The sequence below is a fragment of the Salmo trutta genome, chromosome 1, assembly GCF_901001165.1.
Source record: "Salmo trutta chromosome 1, fSalTru1.1, whole genome shotgun sequence".
Lineage (NCBI taxonomy): Eukaryota > Metazoa > Chordata > Actinopteri > Salmoniformes > Salmonidae > Salmo > Salmo trutta.
In genome coordinates, this window is record NC_042957.1 from 12,683,182 (window position 1) to 12,708,164 (window position 24,983).

The 24,983-nt window shown below is 49.6% G+C and overlaps 1 protein-coding gene across 1 annotated transcript in view; it reads left to right on the plus strand.

Annotated features, from left to right (window-relative positions):
* Positions 1-24,983, plus strand: part of LOC115175637 (disks large-associated protein 2) — a gene marked incomplete at its 5' end in the record, with an annotated part of 191,923 nt that overhangs the window by 110,841 nt on the left and 56,099 nt on the right. Inside the window, one exon of the mRNA XM_029738938.1 lies at positions 19,558-20,762. Coding sequence (XP_029594798.1) covers positions 19,558-20,762 — 1,205 coding nt within the window. The remainder of the gene's footprint in view (positions 1-19,557; positions 20,763-24,983) is intronic.

The following is a 24,983-nucleotide window of genomic DNA, read 5'->3' on the forward strand; positions in this document are numbered from 1 at the left end:
TAGACTATTCCTCCTCTACTACTGAGCAAGTCTGTTGAGTTTCACTAGACTATCCCTTCCTCTACTCTACTGAGCCAGTCTGTTGAGTTTCACTAGGCTATTCCATTCCTCTACTGAGCCTGTCTGTTGAGTTTCACTAGGCTATTCCCTTCCTCTACTGAGCCAGTCTGTTGAGTTTCACTAGACTATTCCCTTCCTCTACTGAGCCAGTCTGTTGAGTTTCACTAGACTATTCCCTTCCTCTACTCTACTGAGCCAGTCTGTTGAGTTTCACTAGGCTATTCCCTTCCTCTACTGAGCCAGTCTGTTGAGTTTCACTAGACTATTCCCTTCCTCTACTCTACTGAGCCAGTCTGTTGAATTTCACTAGAATATTCCCTTCCTCCAATCTACTCAGCCAGTCTGTTGAGTTTCACTAGGCTATTCCCTTCCTCTACAAAGCCAGTCTGTTGAGTTTCACTAGGCTATTCCCATCCTCTACTGAGCCAGTCTGTTGAGTTTCACTAGTGTATTCCCTTCCTCTACTCTACTGAGCCAGTCTGTTGAGTTTCACTAGGCTATTCCCTTCCTCTACTGAGCTAGTCTGTTGAGTTTCACTAGGCTATTCCCTTCCTCTACTGAGCCAGTCTCTTGAGTTTCACTAGACTATTCCCTTCCTCTACTGAGCCAGTCTGTTGAGTTTCACTAGCCTATTCCCTTCCTCTACTGAGCCAGTCTGTTGAGTTTCACTAGGCTATTCCCTTCCTCTACTGAGCCAGTCTGTTGAGTTTCACTCGACTATTCCCTTCCTCTACTGAGCCAGTCTGTTGAGGTTCACTAGGCTATTCCCTTCCTCTACTCTACTGAGCCAGTCTGTTGAGTTTCACTAGTCTATTCCCTTCCCTTCCTCTACTCTACTGAGCCAGTCTGTTGAGTTTCACTAGGCTATTCCCTTCCTCTACTGAGCCAGTCTGTTGAGTTTCACTAGGCTATTCCCTTCCTCTACTGAGCCAGTCTGTTGAGTTTCACTAGACTATTCCCTTCCTCTACTGAGCCAGTCTGTTGAGTTTCACTGGGCTATTCCCTTCCTCTACAAAGCCAGTCTGTTGAGTTTCACTAGGCTATTCCCTTCCTCCACAAAGCCAGTCTGTTGAGTTTCACTAGGCTATTCCCATCCTCTACTGAGCCAGTCTGTTGAGTTTCACTAGGCTATTCCCTTCCTCTACTGAGCCAGTCTGTTGAGTTTCACTAGGTTATTCCCTTCCTATACAAAGCCAGTCTGTTGAGTTTCACTAGGCTATTCCCATCCTCTACTGAGCCAGTCTGTTGAGTTTCACTAGACTATTCAATTCCTCTACTGAGCCAGTCTGATGAGTTTAACTAGGCTATTCAATTCCTCTACTGAGCCAGTCTGTTGAGTTTCACTAGGCTATTCCCTTCCTCTACTCTACTGAGACATTCTGTTGAGTTTCACTAGACTATTCCCTTCCTCTACTGAGCCAGTCTGTTGAGTTTCACTAGGCGATTCCCTTCCTCTACAAAGCCAGTCTGTTGAGTTTCACAAGGCTATTCCCATCCTCTACTGAGCCAGTCTGTTGAGTTTCACTAGGCTATTCAATTCCTCTACTGAGCCAGTCTGTTGAGTTTCACTAGGCTATTCCCTTCCTCTACTCTACTGAGCCAGTCTGTTGAGTTTCACTAGACTATTCCCTTCCTCTACTGAGCCAGTCTGTTGAGTTTCACTGGGCTATTCCCTTCCTCTACAAAGCCAGTCTGTTAAGTTTCACTAGACTATTCCCTTCCTCTACTCTACTGAGCCAGTCTGTTGAATTTCACTAGACTATTCCCTTCCTCTAATCTACTCAGCCAGTCTGTTGCGTTTCACTAGACGATTCCCTTCCTCTACTCTACTGAGCCAGTCTGTTGAGTTTCACTAGGCTATTCCATTCCTCTACTGAGCCTGTCTGTTGAGTTTCACTAGGCTATTCCCTTCCTCTACTGAGCCAGTCTGTTGAGTTTCACTAGCCTATTCCCTTCCTCTACTGAGCCAGTCTGTTGAGTTTCACTAGGCTATGCCCTTCCTCTACAAAGCCAGTCTGTTGAGCTTCACTAGGCTATTCCCATCCTCTACTGAGCCAGTCTGTTGAGTTTCACTAGGCTATTCCCTTCCTCTACTCTACTGAGCCAGTCTGTTGAGTTTCACTAGGCTATTCCCTTCCTCCACAAAGCCAGTCTGTTGAGTTTCACTAGGCTATTCCCATCCTCTACTGAGCCAGTCTGTTGAGTTTCACTAGCCTATTCCCTTCCTCTACTGAGCCAGTCTGTTGAGTTTCACTAGGCTATTCCCTTCCTCTACTGAGCCAGTCTGTTGAGTTTCACTCGACTATTCCCTTCCTCTACTGAGCCAGTCTGTTGAGGTTCACTAGGCTATTCCCTTCCTCTACTCTACTGAGCCAGTCTGTTGAGTTTCACTAGTCTATTCCCTTCCCTTCCTCTACTCTACTGAGCCAGTCTGTTGAGTTTCACTAGGCTATTCCCTTCCTCTACTGAGCCAGTCTGTTGAGTTTCACTAGGCTATTCCATTCCTCTACTGAGCCTGTCTGTTGAGTTTCACTAGGCTATTCCCTTCCTCTACTGAGCCAGTCTGTTGAGTTTCACTAGCCTATTCCCTTCCTCTACTGAGCCAGTCTGTTGAGTTTCACTAGGCTATGCCCTTCCTCTACAAAGCCAGTCTGTTGAGCTTCACTAGGCTATTCCCATCCTCTACTGAGCCAGTCTGTTGAGTTTCACTAGGCTATTCCCTTCCTCTACTCTACTGAGCCAGTCTGTTGAGTTTCACTAGGCTATTCCCTTCCTCTACAAAGCCAGTCTGTTGAGTTTCACTAGGCTATTCCCATCCTCTACTGAGCCAGTCTGTTGAGTTTCACTAGGCTATTCAATTCCTCTACTGAGCCAGTCTGTTGAGTTTCACTAGGTTATTCCCTTCCTATACAAAGCCAGTCTGTTGAGTTTCAATAGGCTATTCCCATCCTCTACTGAGCCAGTCTGTTGAGTTTCACTACACTATTCAATTCCTCTACTGAGCCAGTCTGATGAGTTTCACTAGGCTATTCAATTCCTCTACTGAGCCAGTCTGTTGAGTTTCACTAGGCTATTCCCTTCCTCTACTCTACTGAGCCAGTCTGTTGAGTTTCACTAGACTATTCCCTTCCTCTACTGAGCCAGTCTGTTGAGTTTCACTAGGCTATTCCCTTCCTCTACAAAGCCAGTCTGTTGAGTTTCACTAGGCTATTCCCATCCTCTACTGAGCCAGTCTGTTGAGTTTCACTAGGCTATTCAATTCCTCTACTGAGCCAGTCTGTTGAGTTTCACTAGGCTATTCCCTTCCTCTACTCTACTGAGCCAGTCTGTTGAGTTTCACTAGACTATTCCCTTCCTCTACTGAGCCAGTCTGTTGAGTTTCACTGGGCTATTCCCTTCCTCTACAAAGCCAGTCTGTTAAGTTTCACTAGACTATTCCCTTCCTCTACTGAGCCAGTCTGTTGAGTTTCACTAGACTATTCCCTTCCTCTACTCTACTGAGCAAGTCTGTTGAGTTTCACTAGACTATTCCCTTCCTCTACTCTACTGAGCCAGTCTGTTGAGTTTCACTAGGCTATTCCATTCCTCTACTGAGCCTGTCTGTTGAGTTTCACTAGGCTATTCCCTTCCTCTACTGAGCCAGTCTGTTGAGTTTCACTAGACTATTCCCTTCCTCTACTGAGCCAGTCTGTTGAGTTTCACTAGACTATTCCCTTCCTCTACTCTACTGAGCCAGTCTGTTGAGTTTCACTAGGCTATTCCCTTCCTCTACTGAGCCAGTCTGTTGAGTTTCACTAGACTATTCCCTTCCTCTACTCTACTGAGCCAGTCTGTTGAATTTCACTAGAATATTCCCTTCCTCCAATCTACTCAGCCAGTCTGTTGAGTTTCACTAGGCTATTCCCTTCCTCTACAAAGCCAGTCTGTTGAGTTTCACTAGGCTATTCCCATCCTCTACTGAGCCAGTCTGTTGAGTTTCACTAGTCTATTCCCTTCCTCTACTCTACTGAGCCAGTCTGTTGAGTTTCACTAGGCTATTCCCTTCCTCTACTGAGCTAGTCTGTTGAGTTTCACTAGGCTATTCCCTTCCTCTACTGAGCCAGTCTCTTGAGTTTCACTAGACTATTCCCTTCCTCTACTGAGCCAGTCTGTTGAGTTTCACTAGCCTATTCCCTTCCTCTACTGAGCCAGTCTGTTGAGTTTCACTAGGCTATTCCCTTCCTCTACTGAGCCAGTCTGTTGAGTTTCACTAGACTATTCCCTTCCTCTACTGAGCCAGTCTGTTGAGGTTCACTAGGCTATTCCCTTCCTCTACTCTACTGAGCCAGTCTGTTGAGTTTCACTAGTCTATTCCCTTCCCTTCCTCTACTCTACTGAGCCAGTCTGTTGAGTTTCACTAGGCTATTCCCTTCCTCTACTGAGCCAGTCTGTTGAGTTTCACTAGGCTATTCCCTTCCTCTACTGAGCCAGTCTGTTGAGTTTCACTAGACTATTCCCTTCCTCTACTGAGCCAGTCTGTTGAGTTTCACTAGGCTATTCCCTTCCTCTACTCTACTGAGCCAGTCTGTTGAGTTTCACTAGGCTATTCCCTTCCTCTACTGAGCCAGTCTGTTGAGGTTCACTAGGCTATTCCCTTCCTCTACTCTACTGAGCCAGTCTTTTGAGTTTCACTAGACTATTCCCTTCCTCTACTGAGCCAGTCTGTTGAGTTTCACTAGGCTATTCCCTTCCTCTACTGAGACAGTCTGTTGAGTTTCACTAGACTATTATCTTCCTCTACTCTACTGAGCCAGTCTGTTGAGTTTCACTAGGCTATTCCCTTCCTCTACTCTACTGAGCCAGTCTGTTGAGTTTCACTAGGCTATTCCCTTCCTCTACTGAGCCAGTCTGTTGAGGTTCACTAGGCTATTCCCTTCCTCTACTCTACTGAGCCAGTCTTTTGAGTTTCACTAGGCTATTCAATTCCTCTACTGAGCCAGTCTGTTGAGTTTCACTAGGCTATTCCCTTCCTCGACTCTACTGAGCCAGTCTGTTGAATTTCACTAGAATATTCCCTTCCTCCAATCTACTCAGCCAGTCTGTTGAGTTTCACTAGGCTATTCCCTTCCTCTACAAAGCCAGTCTGTTGAGTTTCACTAGGCTATTCCCATCCTCTACTGAGCCAGTCTGTTGAGTTTCACTAGTCTATTCCCTTCCTCTACTCTACTGAGCCAGTTTGTTGAGTTTCACTAGACTATTCCCTTCCTCTACTCTACTGAGCCAGTCTGTTGAGTTTCACTAGGCTATTCCCTTCCTCTACTCTACTGAGCCAGTCTGTTGAGTTTCTCTAGGCTATTCCCTTCCTCTACTGAGCCAGTCTGTTGAGTTTCACTAGGCTATTCCCTTCCTCTACTGAGCCAGTCTGTTGAGTTTCACTAGACTATTCCCTTCCTCTACTGAGCCAGTCTGTTGAGTTTCACTAGCCTATTCCCATCCTCTACTGAGCCAGTCTGTTGAGTTTCACTAGGCTATTCCCTTCCTCTACTCTACTGAGCCAGTCTGTTGAGTTTCACTAGGCTATGCCCTTCCTCTACAAAGCCAGTCTGTTGAGCTTCGCTAGGCTATTCCCATCCTCTACTGAGCCAGTCTGTTGAGTTTCACTAGGCTATTCCCTTCCTCTACTCTACTGAGCCAGTCTGTTGAGTTTCACTAGACTATTCCCTTCCTCTACTGAGCCAGTCTGTTGAGTTTCACTGGGCTATTCCCTTCCTCTACAAAGCCAGTCTGTTGAGTTTCACTAGGCTATTCCCTTCCTCCACAAAGCCAGTCTGTTGAGTTTCACTAGGCTATTCCCATCCTCTACTGAGCCAGTCTGTTGAGTTTCACTAGGCTATTCCCTTCCTCTACTGAGCCAGTCTGTTGAGTTTCACTAGGTTATTCCCTTCCTATACAAAGCCAGTCTGTTGAGTTTCACTAGGCTATTCCCATCCTCTACTGAGCCAGTCTGTTGAGTTTCACTAGACTATTCAATTCCTCTACTGAGCCAGTCTGATGAGTTTAACTAGGCTATTCAATTCCTCTACTGAGCCAGTCTGTTGAGTTTCACTAGGCTATTCCCTTCCTCTACTCTACTGAGACATTCTGTTGAGTTTCACTAGACTATTCCCTTCCTCTACTGAGCCAGTCTGTTGAGTTTCACTAGGCGATTCCCTTCCTCTACAAAGCCAGTCTGTTGAGTTTCACAAGGCTATTCCCATCCTCTACTGAGCCAGTCTGTTGAGTTTCACTAGGCTATTCAATTCCTCTACTGAGCCAGTCTGTTGAGTTTCACTAGGCTATTCCCTTCCTCTACTCTACTGAGCCAGTCTGTTGAGTTTCACTAGACTATTCCCTTCCTCTACTGAGCCAGTCTGTTGAGTTTCACTGGGCTATTCCCTTCCTCTACAAAGCCAGTCTGTTAAGTTTCACTAGACTATTCCCTTCCTCTACTCTACTGAGCCAGTCTGTTGAATTTCACTAGACTATTCCCTTCCTCTAATCTACTCAGCCAGTCTGTTGCGTTTCACTAGACGATTCCCTTCCTCTACTCTACTGAGCCAGTCTGTTGAGTTTCACTAGGCTATTCCATTCCTCTACTGAGCCTGTCTGTTGAGTTTCACTAGGCTATTCCCTTCCTCTACTGAGCCAGTCTGTTGAGTTTCACTAGGCTATTCCCTTCCTCTACTGAGCCAGTCTGTTGAGTTTCACTAGGCTATGCCCTTCCTCTACAAAGCCAGTCTGTTGAGCTTCACTAGGCTATTCCCATCCTCTACTGAGCCAGTCTGTTGAGTTTCACTAGGCTATTCCCTTCCTCTACTCTACTGAGCCAGTCTGTTGAGTTTCACTAGGCTATTCCCTTCCTCTACAAAGCCAGTCTGTTGAGTTTCACTAGGCTATTCCCATCCTCTACTGAGCCAGTCTGTTGAGTTTCACTAGGCTATTCAATTCCTCTACTGAGCCAGTCTGTTGAGTTTCACTAGGTTATTCCCTTCCTATACAAAGCCAGTCTGTTGAGTTTCAATAGGCTATTCCCATCCTCTACTGAGCCAGTCTGTTGAGTTTCACTACACTATTCAATTCCTCTACTGAGCCAGTCTGATGAGTTTCACTAGGCTATTCAATTCCTCTACTGAGCCAGTCTGTTGAGTTTCACTAGGCTATTCCCTTCCTCTACTCTACTGAGCCAGTCTGTTGAGTTTCACTAGACTATTCCCTTCCTCTACTGAGCCAGTCTGTTGAGTTTCACTAGGCTATTCCCTTCCTCTACAAAGCCAGTCTGTTGAGTTTCACTAGGCTATTCCCATCCTCTACTGAGCCAGTCTGTTGAGTTTCACTAGGCTATTCAATTCCTCTACTGAGCCAGTCTGTTGAGTTTCACTAGGCTATTCCCTTCCTCTACTCTACTGAGCCAGTCTGTTGAGTTTCACTAGACTATTCCCTTCCTCTACTGAGCCAGTCTGTTGAGTTTCACTGGGCTATTCCCTTCCTCTACAAAGCCAGTCTGTTAAGTTTCACTAGACTATTCCCTTCCTCTACTGAGCCAGTCTGTTGAGTTTCACTAGACTATTCCCTTCCTCTACTCTACTGAGCAAGTCTGTTGAGTTTCACTAGACTATTCCCTTCCTCTACTCTACTGAGCCAGTCTGTTGAGTTTCACTAGGCTATTCCATTCCTCTACTGAGCCTGTCTGTTGAGTTTCACTAGGCTATTCCCTTCCTCTACTGAGCCAGTCTGTTGAGTTTCACTAGACTATTCCCTTCCTCTACTGAGCCAGTCTGTTGAGTTTCACTAGACTATTCCCTTCCTCTACTCTACTGAGCCAGTCTGTTGAGTTTCACTAGGCTATTCCCTTCCTCTACTGAGCCAGTCTGTTGAGTTTCACTAGACTATTCCCTTCCTCTACTCTACTGAGCCAGTCTGTTGAATTTCACTAGAATATTCCCTTCCTCCAATCTACTCAGCCAGTCTGTTGAGTTTCACTAGGGTATTCCCTTCCTCTACAAAGCCAGTCTGTTGAGTTTCACTAGGCTATTCCCATCCTCTACTGAGCCAGTCTGTTGAGTTTCACTAGTGTATTCCCTTCCTCTACTCTACTGAGCCAGTCTGTTGAGTTTCACTAGGCTATTCCCTTCCTCTACTGAGCTAGTCTGTTGAGTTTCACTAGGCTATTCCCTTCCTCTACTGAGCCAGTCTCTTGAGTTTCACTAGACTATTCCCTTCCTCTACTGAGCCAGTCTGTTGAGTTTCACTAGCCTATTCCCTTCCTCTACTGAGCCAGTCTGTTGAGTTTCACTAGGCTATTCCCTTCCTCTACTGAGCCAGTCTGTTGAGTTTCACTCGACTATTCCCTTCCTCTACTGAGCCAGTCTGTTGAGGTTCACTAGGCTATTCCCTTCCTCTACTCTACTGAGCCAGTCTGTTGAGTTTCACTAGTCTATTCCCTTCCCTTCCTCTACTCTACTGAGCCAGTCTGTTGAGTTTCACTAGGCTATTCCCTTCCTCTACTGAGCCAGTCTGTTGAGTTTCACTAGGCTATTCCCTTCCTCTACTGAGCCAGTCTGTTGAGTTTCACTAGACTATTCCCTTCCTCTACTGAGCCAGTCTGTTGAGTTTCACTAGGCTATTCCCTTCCTCTACTCTACTGAGCCAGTCTGTTGAGTTTCACTAGGCTATTCCCTTCCTCTACTGAGCCAGTCTGTTGAGTTTCACTAGGCTATTCCCTTCCTCTACTCTACTGAGCCAGTCTTTTGAGTTTCACTAGACTATTCCCTTCCTCTACTGAGCCAGTCTGTTGAGTTTCACTAGGCTATTCCCTTCCTCTACTGAGACAGTCTGTTGAGTTTCACTAGACTATTATCTTCCTCTACTCTACTGAGCCAGTCTGTTGAGTTTCACTAGGCTATTCCCTTCCTCTACTCTACTGAGCCAGTCTGTTGAGTTTCACTAGACTATTCCCTTCCTCTACTGAGCCAGTCTGTTGAGTTTCACTAGGCTATTCCCTTCCTCTACCCAGCCAGTCTGTTGAGTTTCACTAGGCTATTCCCTTCCTCTACTGAGCTAGTCTGTTGAGTTTCACTAGACTATTCCCTTCCTCTACTCTACTGAGCCAGTCTGTTGAGTTTCACTAGACTATTCCCTTCCTCTACTGAGCCAGTCTGTTGAGTTTCACTAGACTATTCCCTTCCTCTACTGAGCCAGTCTGTTGAGTTTCACAAGACTATTCCCTTCCTCTACTCTACTGAGCCAGTCTATTGAGTTTTACTAGACTATTCCCTTCCTCTACTGAGCCTGTCTGTTGAGTTTCACTAGGCTATTCCCTTCCTCTACTTAGCCAGTCTGTTGAGTTTCACTAGGCTATTCCCTTCCTCTACTTAGCCAGTCTGTTGAGTTTCACTAGGCTATTCCCTTCCTCTACTGAGCCAGTCTGTTGAGTTTCACTAGCCTATTCCCTTCCTCTACTTAGCCAGTCTGTTGAGTTTCACTAGGCTATTCCCTTCCTCTACTGAGCCAGTCTGTTGAGTTTCACTAGCCTATTCCCTTCCTCTACTTAGCCAGTCTGTTGAGTTTCACTAGGCTATTCCTTTCCTCTACTTAGCCAGTCTCTTGAGTTTCACTAGGCTTTTCCCTTCCTCTACTCTACTGAGCCAGTCTGTTGAGTTTCACTAGGCTTTTCCCTTCCTCTACTCTACTGAGCCTGTCTGTTGAGTTTCACTAGCCTGTTTCCTTCCTCTTAGCTAGTCGTTCTCTTCATTGATAGCTGTGGGGTTGTTGTTGTTTTGCATTGGCAGGGGACCTAGGCAGGACAGGACAGAAAGGGGAGAGACAGAACCAGGGTCCAGCAGGTCGCAGGTTGGGTGTGTGACTAACCAACCTCAGTTGGTTAGTCACATGTGGAGAAGTCACAGGAATGCAGGTCTCAGGTAGGGCAGGGTCAGAGACTGGATCAGGTGGGATCATACCAGAAAGGTTATTATCAGAGACTGGACCAGGTGGGATCAACCCAAGAAGCTTAGTGTCAGATACTGGACCAGGTGTGATCGAACCAGGAAGGTTAGGGTCAGAGACTGCAACAGGTGGGATCAATCCAGGAAGCTTAGGGTCAGACATGATTCCTCGATGGTCTGTCAGAGGACCTGTTGAATTCAACAGGTCATGGCTGATATGGTGTGTGTGTGTGTGTGTGTGTGTGTGTGTGTGTGTGTGTGTGTGTGTGTGTGTGCGTGTTTGTGAAGGTTGAAGAGGTCTTCCCTTCCATGTGAGAGACCAGCAACATGCCTTACTCCACAACAGCATGTGAAAGACAACACCAACCCTGCCAATTGTGTATAAGTACATGTTTCACATTACACACTTTTTTTTAAGACTGGGTCCTCCTGAAGAGCCTTGAAAATCCTATAATGTTTTTTTTCTTCGTTTTCAGCAGTGGTTGCCATGACAACTGTGCATTTTATTTCAGGCTCTTTTGATACGGTGTGGAACAGAGTACCTACAAATTATGTATGATGATTGTGGATTTATTCATGATGGGGTTTCCTGACTACCAGCTCTCACAGTCTCACGTCAGATGTTTCTCCAATGTCAAATTTCAAATTTGTTCCAAACATAAAATTAAAGGTAACAAAATAAAATAACAATAATTAACAGCGAGTAGCAGCAGTGTAAAAACAAAGGCGGAGGTCAATGTAAATAGTTCAGGTGGCCATTTGATTAATTGTTCAGCAGTCTTATGGAATGGGGGTAGAAGCTGTTAAGGAGCCTTCTGGACCTAGACTTTGTGCTTTGCTTGCCGTGCGGTAGCAGAGAGAACAGTCTATGACTTGGGTGACTGGAGTCTTTGACAATTTTTTGGACCTTCCTCTGACACCACCTAGTATAAAGGTCCTGGATGGCAGGAAGCTTGGCCCCAGTGATGTACTGGGCCGTACGAGCTATCGTCTGTAGCACCTTTCGGTCGGATGCCGAGCAGTTGCCATACCAGGCGGTCAGGATGCTCTCGATAGTGCAGCTGTAGACATTTTTGAGGATCTGGGGACCCATGCCAAATCTTTTCAGTCTCCTGAGGGGGAAAAGGTGTTGTCGTGCCCTCTTCACGACTGTCTTGGTGAGTTTGGACCATGATAGTTTGTTGGTGATGTGGACACCAAGGAACTTGAAACTCTCGACCCTCTCCACTACAGCCCTGTCGATGTGAATTGGGGTGTGTTCAGCCCTAATTTTCCTGTAGTCCACGACCAGCTCCTTTTGTCTTGCTCACGTTGAGCGATAGGTTGTTGTTCTGGCATCACACTGCCAGGTCTCTGACCTCCTCCCTATAGGCTGTCTCATCGTTGTTGGTGATCAGGCCTATCACTGTTGTGTTGTCAGCAAACTTAATGATGGTGTTGGAGCCGTGCTTGGCCACGCAGTCATGGGTGAACAGGGAGTACGGGGGGGGGACTAAGCACGCACCCTTGAGGGGCCGCCGTGTTGAGGATCAGTGTGGCAGATGTGTTGTTGCCTTCCCTAACCACTTGGGGCGGCCCGTCAGGAAGTCCAGGATCCAGTTGCGGAGGGAGGTGTTTAGTCCCAGGGTCCTTAGCTTAGTGATAAGCTTCGTGGACACTATGGTGATAAACGCTGAGATGATGGGGTTGATGTGAGCCATGACCAGCCTTTCAAAGTGCTTCTTGGCTACCGACATGAGTGCTACGGGGGGTAGTCATTTAGGCAGTTTGCCTTCACTTTATTGGGCACAGGGACTATGCTGATCTGCTTGAAACATGTAGGTATTACAGACTCAGTCTGGGAGAGGTTGAAAATATCAGTGAAGACACTTGCCTGAGTACACGTCCTGGTAATCCGTCTAGCCCTGCAGTCTTGTGAATGTTGACCTGTTTAAAGGTCATGCTCACATCGGCTACAGAGAGCGTGATCACACAGTTGTCCAGAACATTTGGTGCTCCTATGCATGATTCAGTGTTGCTTGCCTTGAAGCGAGCATAAAAGGAATTTAGCTCGTCTGGTAGGCTCGCGTCACTAGGCGGCTCTTGACTGGGTTTCCCTTTGTAGTCCATAATAGTTTGCAAGCCATACCACATCTAACAAGCATCAGAGCCGGTGTAGTAGGATTCAATCATAGTCCTGTATTGACGCTTTGCCTGTTTGATGGTTCATCTGAAGGCATAGCAGGATTTCTTATAAGCGTCCGGATTAGTGTCCCGCTCCTTGAAAGTGGCAGCTCTATCCTTTAGCTCGGTGCGGATGTTGTCTGTAAAGTTCCAGAGGTGATGGAAGATACCATTAGTCCCAAGCTTCTAGGTATAGTTTCAGAGGTGATGGAAGATACCATTAGTCCTAAGCTTTTAGGTATAGTCCCAAAGGTGATGGAAGTGGAACAGGAACAGATGTTGAGTGCTATGGTTTTGTTTATGGAGGACTCTTGAGGAGGCTTATGGAAGAGAGGAGAGAGAGGAGATAAATAAGAGAGGGAACTTTCCTGTGGGCCTCTTCAGATCCCTAAAGCCCAGAAAATGATTAGCCTGAGTTTCTCATCCGGGCTCAACCGGTCTTTATGGTGCTGCACTGGTGGCCGAGTCAGAACAACCTCTCAGCCGGGCTCAACCGGTCTTTATGGTGCTGCACTGGTGGCCGAGTCAGAACAACCTCTCAGCCGGGCTCAACCGGTCTTTACAGCTCTGTGCTGCACTGGTGGCACAGACAAAACAGCTAGGCAAAACCAGTCTTTACGGCGCTGCGCTGGTGGCAGAGACAGAACAGCCTCTCAGCCGGGCACAACCGGTCTTTACAGCCTTGCACTGGTGGCAGAGACAGAACAACCTGTCAGCTTGGCTCAAACTGTCATTATGGCAATGCGCTGCACTGGTGGCAGAGACAGAACATCCTCTCAGCCAGGTTCAAACGGTTTTTACGACGCTGCACTGGTGGCAGAGACAGCACAGCTTCTCAGCCGGGCTAAACCGGATTTTACGGTGCTACGCTGTTGGCAGAGTCTAAACAGCTGGGCTCAACCGGTTGTTACGGTGCTGTGCTGGTGGCAGAGCTTAATTTTTACATCGGAAAGAGACGGAACAAAAAGTGAGCGCGAGAGTGTGGTGACCTGAGGAGTTCTGCTGTAGCGGAACACATAAAACATAATAATAATAACCTTCATAGTGAAGCATTGCATGCATATCATCGCATTTGCGTGGTGGCATAGAGCAGTAGAGTAGAGGCACTGTCACGAATCCCATCGAAGGTGGCTCCCCTGCCTGCTCGGGCGGCGCTCGGCGGTCGTCGTCACCGACCTACTAGCCGCCGCTGATCCTTTTTTCCTTTTCGTTTGGTATGTCTTATTGTTTGCACCTGTCCCTCATTTTGTTTATTGATTTTGGTTATTTAAGCCTGGTTAGCCCGCCCAGTGTTGTGCGGGATTATTTTAGCGTCAGGTTGTAATTTATCGTTGGATGTGCTGGCGTTTATTTACTACTTATTAATTGCAGGCTGTGCACCTGTTTTGGGCACTTGGCTATTTACCCACGCCGTTTGAGTTGGCGTTTATCGTGTTGGCTTTTGTTTAAATAAACACGAAGTTCTGTACCTCTGCTCTCTGCGCCTGACTCCTACCACCACTCCTAGCAACCGTGTGACAGAATCCCGCACCACACTATGGAGTCAGCAGGAGCAGCCTCCCCTCCTCTCCCATCGATGGAGGAACGGGTCCTTCACCATACCACCATCCTCCACCGAATCGGCTCAGCGATGGAGCAGATGATGGAAAGGATGGACCGATGGGAGAGGAGTGGCCTCCCTACCGCATCCCCAGCACCGCATCCCCCTCCACCATCTACCCCTCCACCGACGTCCGGACCTGGAGCCCTACGCCTGGCTCTCCCCAGGGAGTACGATGGAGCGGCGGCTGGGTGACAGGGGTTCCTGCTACAGTTGGATTTGTACCTGGCTACCGTTCATCCAACTCCCTCGGGAGAGGAGACCGTAAGCGTCCTCGTCTCCTGCTTAACGGGATGTGCCCTGGAGTGGGCCAACGCAGTGTGGTATGGCCCAGACTCGGCAAGGGATCATTACCCCGAGTTCACCCGCCGTTTCCGGGCCGTGTTCGACCACCCAGCTGAAGGCCGGGCGGTGGGTGAACGGCTGTTCCACCTGCGTCAGGAGACGAGGAGCGCACAGGACTTTGCTCTGGAGTTCCGGACCTTGGCTGCTGGAGCGGGGTGGAACGACAGGGCCCTGATGGACCACTATAGGTGTAGCCTCCGGGAGGACGTCCGCCGTGAGCTAGCCTGTCGGGACACTACCCTGTCACTTGATGAACTGATCGACATGTCCATTCGTCTTGACAATCTGCTGGCTGCGCGCGAGCGTCCAGACGGGGCCCTGTTGGTTCCACCTCCAGGTCCTCCAGCTCCCATACCTATGGAGCTAGGGGGGGCCGCGTCCAGGGGAACCGGAGGAGGAGGCTCCCATTGTCCCCAGTGTGGTCGGAGAGGACACACTACCGACCGGTGCTGGGGGAGCTCCTCTGGGAATCGGGAAGGCAGGCGGAGCACTCCTCGTCCATCTCAGGTGAGTAAGCACCAACCTCACCCAGAGCCCCCTGTTGGTCACATGTTCGTTTTAGTAACTTTCCCCTTGTTTTCTCCCTCTTTCCAGCATAAGGCGCTAGTCGATTCAGGCGCAGCTGGAAACTTTATGGATCGTGGGATCGCATTAAGGCTAGGGATTCCCCTGGTATCGTTGGACCAACCTTTCCCCGTGCACTCCTTAGATAGCCGACCATTAGGGTCAGGACTGGTCAGGGAGGCCACGGTGCCACTGGACATGGTAACGCAGGGGGATCATGGGGAACGGATTTGTCTCTTCCTCATTGATTCTCCTGCGTTTCCAGTGGTGCTGGGGATTCCCTGGCTGGCCAATCACAATCCCAATATTTCGTGGAGACAGGGGGTTCTCAGAGGGTGGTCAGAGGAGTGCTCAGGCAGGTGTAAGGGAGTTTCCATCGGTGCGACGACGGTGGAGAGTCCAGACCAGGTTTCCACAGTGCGCATTCCCTCAGAATATGCCGATTTGGCTATCGCCTTCTGTAAGAAGAGGGCGACCCGATTACCACCTCATCGATGAGGGGATTGCGTGATAAATCTCCAGGTAAACGCTGCACTTCCCAGGAGTCATGTGTACCCATTGTCACAAGAGGAGACGTTGGCTATGGAGACATATGTCACGGAATCTCTGAGACAGGGGTATATACGGCCCTCCATGTCACCCGTCTCCTCGAGTTTCTTTTTCGTGAAGAAAAAGGATGGAGGTTTGCGCCCGTGCATTGATTATAGAGGTCTAAATTCCATCACAGTAGGGTTCAGTTACCCACTACCTCTCATCGCTACGGCGGTGGAATCATTTCACGCGCGCGTTTTTTCACGAAACTGGACCTCAGGAGCGCTTACAATCTGGTGCGTATCCGGGGAGGAGACGAGTGGAAAACCGCATTCAGTACCACATCGGGCCACTATGAGTACCTCGTCATGCCGTACGGGTTAAAGAATGCTCCAGCCGTCTTTCAATCCTTTGTTGACGAGATTCTCAGGGACCTGCACGGGCAGGGGGTGGTGGTGTATATTGACGACATCCTGATTTATTCCGCCACCCGCGCTGCGCATGTCTCCCTGGTGCGCAAGGTGCTTGGACGACTGCTGGAGAATGACCTGTACGTCAAGGCTGAGAAATGTGAGTTTTTCAAACGAGCCGTTTCCTTCCTGGGGTATCGCATTTCCACCTCGGGGGTGGTGATGGAGGATGACCGCGTTAAAGCCGTGCGTAATTGGCCGACTCCGACCACGGTAAAGGAGGTGCAGCGGTTTTTAGGGTTTGCCAATTACTACCGGAAGTTTATCCGGGGCTTTGGTCAAGTTGCGGCTCCCATTACCTCACTGCTGAAGGGGGGTCCGGCGCGCTTGCGCTGGTCGACAGAGGCGAACAGAGCGTTCAGTCGCCTGAAGGAGCTGTTTACCGTTGCTCCAGTGCTGGCTCATCCGGATCCCTCTTTGGCATTCATAGTGGAGGTGGACGTGTCCGAGACTGGGGTGGGGGCCGTGCTATCACAGCGCTCGGGCACGCCACCCAAACTCCGCCCGTGCGCTTTCTTTTCTAGGAAGCTGGGGCCGGCGGAGCAGAACTATGACGTGGGGGACAGGGAGTTGTTAGCTGTGGTCAAGGCCCTGAAGGTGTGGAGACATTGGCTTGAGGGGGCTAGGCACCCTTTCCTCATCTGGACTGACCACCGTAATCTCGAGTACATCCGGGCAGCTAGGAGACTGAATCCGCGTCAGGCCAGGTGGGCCATGTTCTTTACCCGTTTCCGGTTCACGATCTCTTATCGGCCAGGTTCACAGAACACGAAGGCCGACGCACTGTCCCGCCTATATGACACCGAGGAGAGGGCCATCGATCCGGCTCCCATTCTTCCGGCGTCGTGTTTGGTAGCTCCGGTGGTATGGGAGCTGGACGCAGAGATCGAGCGGGCGTTACGGTCGGAACCTGCACCATCGCAGTGTCCGGCAGGTGTTCAGTACGTACCGCTTGGTCTCCGTGATCGATTGATTCGATGGGCCCATAATCTCCCCTCTTCGGGTCACCCTGGGATTGAGAGGACAGTGCGGAACCTGAGGGGGAAGTACTGGTGGCCCACCTTGGGTAAGGACGTGCGGTTCTATGTTTCCTCCTGCTCGGTGTGCGCTCAGAGCAAGGCTCCTCGACACCTGCCTAGAGGGAAATTACACCCCCTCCCCGTTCCACAGCGGCCGTGGTCACACTTGTCAGTGGACTTCCTCACTGATCTTCCCGTATCCCAGGGGAACACCACTATCCTGGTCGTTGTGGATCGGTTCTCGATGTCCTGTCGTCTCATCCCGTTGCCCGGTCTCCCTACGGCTCTGCAGACTGCGGAGGCACTGTTTACCCATGTCTTCCGGCACTACGGGGTGCCCGAGGACATCGTTTCTGATCGGGGTCCCCAGTTCACGTCCAGAGTTTGGAGGGCGTTCATGGAACGTTTGGGGGTCTCGGTCAGCCTGACCTCGGGTTTCCACCCCGAGAGTAATGGGCAGGTGGAGAGGGTGAACCAAGAGGTGGGTAGGTTTCTAAGGACGTATTGCCAGGACCGGCCCAGAGAATGGGCGAGATACGTGCCATGGGCAGAAATAGCCCAAAATTCTCTACGGCACTCACCTACCAACATGTCACCGTTCCAGTGCGTGTTGGGCTACCAGCCGGTCCTGGCTCCATGGCACCAGAGCTAGACCGAGGCTCCTGCGGTGGAGGATTGGGTGCAGCGCTCGAAGGACACCTGGAGAGCCGTCAAGGAAGCACTCACAAAGGCGAGTGGACGGCAAAAGAAGAGCGCTGACCAGCACCGCAGTGAGACCCCTGTGTTTGCACCAGGGGATCGAGTCTGGCTCTCGGCTAGAAACCTGCCCCTCCGCTTGCCCTGCCGGAAGCTGGGCCCGCAGTGTGTAGGGCCGTTTAAAGTCCTGAGGAGGATAAACGAGGTGTGTTACCGATTACAACTTCCATCTTACTACCGTATTAACCCCTCGTTTCATGTGTCTCTCCTCAGGCCGGTGGTGGCTGGTCCCATGCAGGAAGGTGAGGTGCCGGAGGTTCCTCCCCCCCGCTGGACGTTTGGGGGTCCCAGGCGTATAGGATACGCGCCATTCTGGACTCCAGACTTCGGGGGGGGGGCCTACAGTACCTCGTCGACTGGGAGGGGTACGGCGCGGAGGAGAGGTGCTGGGTACCCAGGAGGGACATTTTGGACCCCCCACTACTGAGGGAGTTCCACCGCCTTCATGGGGATCGCCCTGCCCCTCGTCCTCCGGGTCGCCCTCGAGGTCGGTGGCGGCGCGCTGCGGGAGCCGCGCGTCAGGAGGGGGGTACTGTCACGAATCCCATCGAAGGTGGCTCCCCTGCCTGCTCGGGCGGCGCTCGGCGGTCGTCGTCACCGACCTACTAGCCGCCGCTGATCCTTTTTTCCTTTTCGTTTGGTATGTCTTATTGTTTGCACCTGTCCCTCATTTTGTTTATTGATTTTGGTTATTTAAGCCTGGTTAGCCCGCCCAGTGTTGTGCGGGATTATTTTAGCGTCAGGTTGTAATTTATCGTTGGATGTGCTGGCGTTTATTTACTACTTATTAATTGCAGGCTGTGCACCTGTTTTGGGCACTTGGCTATTTACCCACGCCGTTTGTGTTGGCGTTTATCGTGTTGGCTTTTGTTTAAATAAACACAAAGTTCTGTACCTCTGCTCTCTGCGCCTGACTCCTACCACCACTCCTAGCAACCGTGTGACAGGCACTTATAGAAGTTGCACACATGGGGAACATTTCTAGTAGCCTATGGTCCGGGAAAATGTTGGCCTTTATAAACACATTTTATGCAATTCTACTTCATTTTACATGACTGGAGACTTTGGCAGAATCTTTTTTAATACTGCACAAATTATCAAAATGGCAGGCTACTTTCTCCGAAAACGGAGAATCTGAGATCAATAAAAACGACCTTGTCTCGAATCTATCAATAGCCTAGGCCTAGGTGTGGGAAATTATCATCCTAAAAATGCTTTCTAGTTTCACTGACTCAAACCATAAACCTGGGCCAGCCCAACCCAAATCAACTTTTAGAATATTAGGCCCGGGCTGAAAATCTACATTTTTACATTACGTTCTTTTGTGGGGGCAGGAGAGTTAACTGAAAGGCAACTCGAATTAACTTTGATCGCTTTTATTAGAATTTTTACATTGCAAATATTATTTTTCATGCCAGGAGAGGTACCATATCTGACCAAATAGGTTCCGGAACAAAACAGTTCAAAATGGAGAAGTGCAGCTGAAATTAAACACTGGCACTGCAATGGAGGCAGACACAGAACAGCCTCTTATCTGTTTCAAGTAGACCTGGCACAGGAGGGAGGGGCACAGCAGACTCCTATACAGCTTCAATAAAGTGAATATTTTCAATATTTGATCACTCTGTTGTTGCAGAGAATTTCCCTGCACAGCAGGAAGTCCAATTGGTAGTGTATTAGAGGTTTAAAAAGGTTTCTAAGTTTGTAATTTCCACTTAAATGTCATACTTGATTTGCCCTAACCAAAAATGTATCAACCTCATTAAATGTATCAACCCCAACATTAATTATAATCCACATAATAATTCACATTTCCTGCTGCTTAGAAACTGGTCAAATTAAGATCCTACATCTGTATGTACTATATCTTCAAAGTAAATCATCAAAATCTTTATTGGATTTCATGAGATTGTAAAGATACACTTCCCCAGCTCTCTTGCTGCCGTTTTTGAAAGCAGCTGAAGAAACAATTGAGATTTGGAGCTATCATTTACTACACCTGCATAAGACTGAATGCATGACTGAATGCATTTACACAAGTCTGAGCATTATTCTTATTACTCTCTCTCTCTGTGTATTTCTGACAGACCAGCAGTATTCCCCTTGGTCCCCGTCTCGACACTTCGATGAAGGCAGACGCCACCCCGTCCCCCCAGCTAGGAACATGAAGGGCTTATCGGGCGGTCGCTCCCAGCACCAGATCCTGTCGCCCCACGGGTTGGACCAGTTCGACTACCCCCAAGACATCCATGGCATGGGCCACCATGGTGGAGCCTCCGACTCACGCCACACCTCCTACCTGCTCAGCCCCACTGAGAGCTGCCCCATGGACTACCACCACCGCTACTCACCACGCAGCTCCATCCACTCAGACTGCATGATGATGTCCCCCGTCATGATGGCGCCCTCGTCAGTCGGTGTTGGCCCCATCGATCACGTTTCCAGCAGCACCTTCCCCAGAATGCACTACAGCACCCAGTACTATGACTCAGCCACGCGGGACGACTGCGCCGCCATCACTGCCTCCGCCACCTCCCATGCTGCTGCTGCTGCCACTGCCGCTTCCGTCTTGCAGTACCAGGGCAGCGGCAAGAGCAACCGCATCCCGGCCAACCTGCTGGACCAGTTTGAGAAGCAGCTGCCGCTGCATCACGATGGCTTCCATACCCTGCAGTACCAGAGGGCATCCACCACCACCACGGAGCAGCGCAGCGAGAGCCCCGGACGCATCCGCCACCTGGTCCACTCCGTCCAGAAGCTTTTCACCAAGTCCCATTCCCTGGAGGGATCGTCCAAGATGAACGGCACCAAAGGTGAAGGAGGAGGAGGGGGACACCACGGCGGCTCCCAACACGGCCACCACGGAGGCTCTAAGCACGGCAGCAAGCGGAGCAAGAGCAAAGAGCGCAAGGCGCACCGCTCGGGGGGCACGGGCGGCTTCTGGAGCGCTGACGACAACCTGGACAGCGACAGCACCTACCGCACACCCAGCGTCATGAGCCGTCACCACGGTGACTACGCCCATGCTGCCCACTGCTACCCGGACTCCATGCACCACAGTCACTTTGGGGACATGTCCCTCAAGACCTCGAAGAGCAACAACGACGTCAAGTGCTCGGCGTGCGAGAGCATGGCCACGGCTCCGGAGGGAAAGTTTATGAAGAGAAGTTCCTGGTCTACGCTGACTGTCAGCCAGGCCAAGGAAGCTTACAGGAAGTCCTCCCTTAACCTGGAGAAACCCATGATGCACACAGACCTCAAGCCCTCACTACGGGCCTGTCACTATCTGCAGGTGAGTGGTGTTCAGAGCCATGGCTCTGGTGTGTGTGTGTGTGTGTGTGTGTGTGTGTGTGTGTGCACGTGCGCTCACTGATACTGCTGAACAAAGATGTTGAACCTTGCCCAAAGCTTACAGTAGCTTTTATGTTGTATGTGGAATAATTCAATGTAACATATGACAGAGGTAATATAATAATTTCCCAATTTATCGTATCACACATCCAAATATATTACAAACAATAGCAGCCATTGATCTCATTGATTCTTAGAAAGAACCTCCTGAGCAAAACATAATAATGGATGCATCAGTCAGCCCAGTCAGTAAAACCTCCTTGATTGAACCTGTCCTTTTCTATTCTCAGAGGAACAATTCCAGCTCCTATGTGTGAGGCCAATATACTTTATCTGTGATTCCCCATTGGGAGTTCTCTGGGGGAGCTATTGTCTATTTAGAGCGATCAATTGAGGGAATCAATGTCATTGAGGAAGAGACTGTAGATAATAGGGATGGAAGCTTCCTTGGATAACCTTCTCTATCTTGTGGGCAACTCCTGCTGTTTTTCAAACACCATGGATCTTTTTCACGCACACACGCAGAGAGAGAGAGAGAGAGAGAGAGAGAGAGAGAGAGAGAGAGAGAGAGAGAGAGAGAGAGAGAGATCTAAAGTAAAATACACTGACCTGACATAACACACAGCAGCAAATGATGCTATTTCCAAGTTTGACACGTTTGGGGTTTCAGACTGTTAACCTACCTACCATGGTATAGGCTACGGCTTTCATCTTTTAATAGTTAGATTTCTACCTCAATAACGCTGAATTGCAGAAGTGTCTAACGTCTTGACATATTGGATTTGTGTAAAGTACACTTCAATAGAAGTTTATATAGATATTATTATTCATTATAGCTCTTTGTTGGACACTAACAATCTTCTGAGATAGTATTGTAAGATGATCAGGGGTCGAGTTGAGGGTAGCGCTATTCACGCGCAATCGGTGTTTACTGTACGTGGCTTTTTATTTTGTGAATAGCGTATACCAACGTTTATTTTTTTAACCAATACATCCCTAATTGTAATCTTGCAATGTCAGCAAATGTGATGTCTAACGCATACATAAAGACCTTTAGGACCAGAGGTATCTACATGCAGGTTAGTCTACTCTACACCGAGTGTACAAAACATTAAGAACACATGCTCTTTCCATGACATAGACTGAATCCAGGTAAAAGGAAGGTGTTCCTAATATTTGGTATACTCAGTGTATAGTCAGTGACCTAATCCTGATATGTACAGGTTAGTCTATATTCAGTGATCTAATCCTGATAAAATACAGGTTAGTCTATATTCAGTGATCTAATCCTGATATGTACATGTTAGTGTAACGATCGTCGTGCAGGAAGGAAGAAGTGGACCAAGGCGCAGCTGGGAGCGAACACATGTTATTTATTTCAGACTGAAATAACACGGTCAAAACAGAGAATAAACGTATCGCTACTGCTCAAACAAAAAGAGACAACAACCCACAAACATCGTGGGGGGAAAAGGAACTTAAATATGATTCCCCAATCAGAGGCAACTAGCGACAGCTGTCTCTGATTGGGAATCGACATAACCCAACATAGAAATACGCCCCAAAGCAAGGCTATACCAAAACATAGAAAATAAACTATATAAATGCCACACCCTGACCAAAATAGAAGAGTTCACCTGGTCAGGGCGTGACAGTACCCCCCCTCCAACGGTGCGTACTCCCGGCGCACCAACCTAAAGTCTATTAGGGGGGGGACCCGGGTGGGCGCGTCACCCTCGGTGGAGGCTCTGGCCCCGGGCGTGTTTCTCCCCCTGCCTCCACCCTAGCCCTACCCCTCTGGCCCGGACTGGACCACGGTGGAGCGGCATGCTCAGGCTCCGGAGCGGAGCCGCCGACCGGAACAGGACTGGTCACCGGTGGACCGGACACAGGCCGTGCCGGACTGTGGACACGCGCCGTGGGCCTGGTGCGGGGGACAGGGACGGGCCGGACAGGACCGGGGACACGCACCACCAACCTGTTGCGGGGAGCAGGGACGGGCCGGACTGGCCTGGGGACACGCACCACCAACCTGGTGCGGGGAGCAGGGACGGGCCGGACTGGACTGGGGACACGCACCACCGGCTTGGTGCGGGGAGCCGGGATGGGCCGGACAGGACTGGGGACACGCACCACTGACCTGGTGCGGGGAGCAGGGACGGGCCGGACTGGACTGGGGACACGCACCACTGGCTTGGTGCGGGGAGCAGGGACGGGCCGGACTGGACTGGGGACACGCACCACTGACCTGGTGCGGGGAGCAGGAATGGGCCGGACAGGACTGGGGACACGCACCACTAACCTGGTGCGGGGAGCAGGGATGGGCCGGACAGGACTGTGGACACGCACCACTAACCTGGTGCGGGGAGCAGGGACGGGCCGGACTGGACTGGGGACGCCTGGCAGCTCGGGACAGTCTGGGCTGTCTGGCCACTCCGGCAGTTTAGGGCAGTCTGGCCACTCCGGCAGTTCAGCGCAGTCTGGCCACTCCGGCAGTTCAGCGCAGTCTGGCCACTCCGGCAGTTCAGCGCAGTCTGGCCACTCCGGCAGTTCAGCGCAGTCTGGCCCCTCCGGCAGTTCAGCGCAGTCTGGCCCCTCCGGCAGTTCAGCGCAGTCTGGCCACTCCGGCAGTTCAGCGCAGTCTGGCCACTCCGGCAGTTCAGCGCAGTCTGACCACTCTGGCGACTGTTGACTGACGGGCAGCTCCGACGACTGTTGACTGGCGGGCAGCTCCGACGACTGTTGACTGGTGGGCAGCTCCGACGACTGTTGACTGGCGGGCAGCTCCGACGACTGTTGACTGGCGGGCAGCTCCGACGACTGTTGACTGGCGGGCAGCTCCGACGACTGTTGACTGGCGGGCAGCTCCGACGACTGTTGACTGGCGGGCAGCTCCTGCCCCGTCAAACAGCCCTTGTGCCCCCCCCTAAAAAATTCTTGGGGATGCCTCTCGGTCTCCCTAAACTCTTCCATCGCCCTGGAAATGCTCCTCCTTAACTCGGCCCATGTCCATCCTTCCTCTTCGTTCCTCTGCTGCTTGGTCCTGGTTTGGTGGGTTGTTCTGTAACGATCGTCGTGCAGGAAGGAAGAAGTGGACCAAGGCGCAGCTGGGAGCGAACACATGTTATTTATTTCAGACTGAAATAACACGGTCAAAACAGAGAATAAACGTATCGCTACTGCTCAAACAAAAAGAGACAACAACCCACAAACATCGTGGGGGGAAAAGGAACTTAAATATGATTCCCCAATCAGAGGCAACTAGCGACAGCTGTCTCTGATTGGGAATCGACATAACCCAACATAGAAATACGCCCCAAAGCAAGGCTATACCAAAACATAGAAAATAAACTATAGAAATGCCACACCCTGACCAAAATAGAAGAGTTCACCTGGTCAGGGCGTGACAGTTAGTCTATATTCAGTGATCTAATCCTGATAAGATACAGGTTGGTCTATATTCAGTGATCTAATCCTGATAAGATACAGGTAGGTCTATATTCAGTGATCTAATCCTGATAAGATACATGTTGGTCTACATTCAGTGATCTAATCCTGATAAGATACAGGTTGGTCTATATTCAGTGATCTAATCCTGATAAGATACAGGTTGGTCTATATTCAGTGATCTAATCCTGATAAGATGCAGGTTGGTCTATATTCAGTGACATAAGCCTTAGTTAAAGCAGAGGACTCAGAGGGAGGACAGTGATTGAGAAACGCTGGGCTCTAGATTAAATGTTGTGAGACTCGTCCGTCAACTGCTTCTTCCAAGGGCAGTCATTATGCTAACAAGATCCAATAAGTGTCTGCTGCACCTGCTGTAGAAACGGCAAGACCACATCAAGACGATGGAGGTGAAGCCTGTTGTGTAATAAAGTGAAAAATTCAAGCCAAAGGTGAGTGTTTGATTGCATTACTTTCACTCCAGGCCTTACTGTTGCTTCAGTCACCCATCCTTCTGTATTATTGTGGGAGTGATATCCCCCACAATATAGGCATTGATTGAAGCTCAATATTAAATTAAAATCTCCCCACCATCATATCTAAACCAATATGACACCAATCTAGATGAAAATTCGCAAATCAACTTGATTGGAGGTACCCAATACACTCCCCGCCTCTCGTCATGAGCCGTCTGGCTGTTACAGAGAACCACATA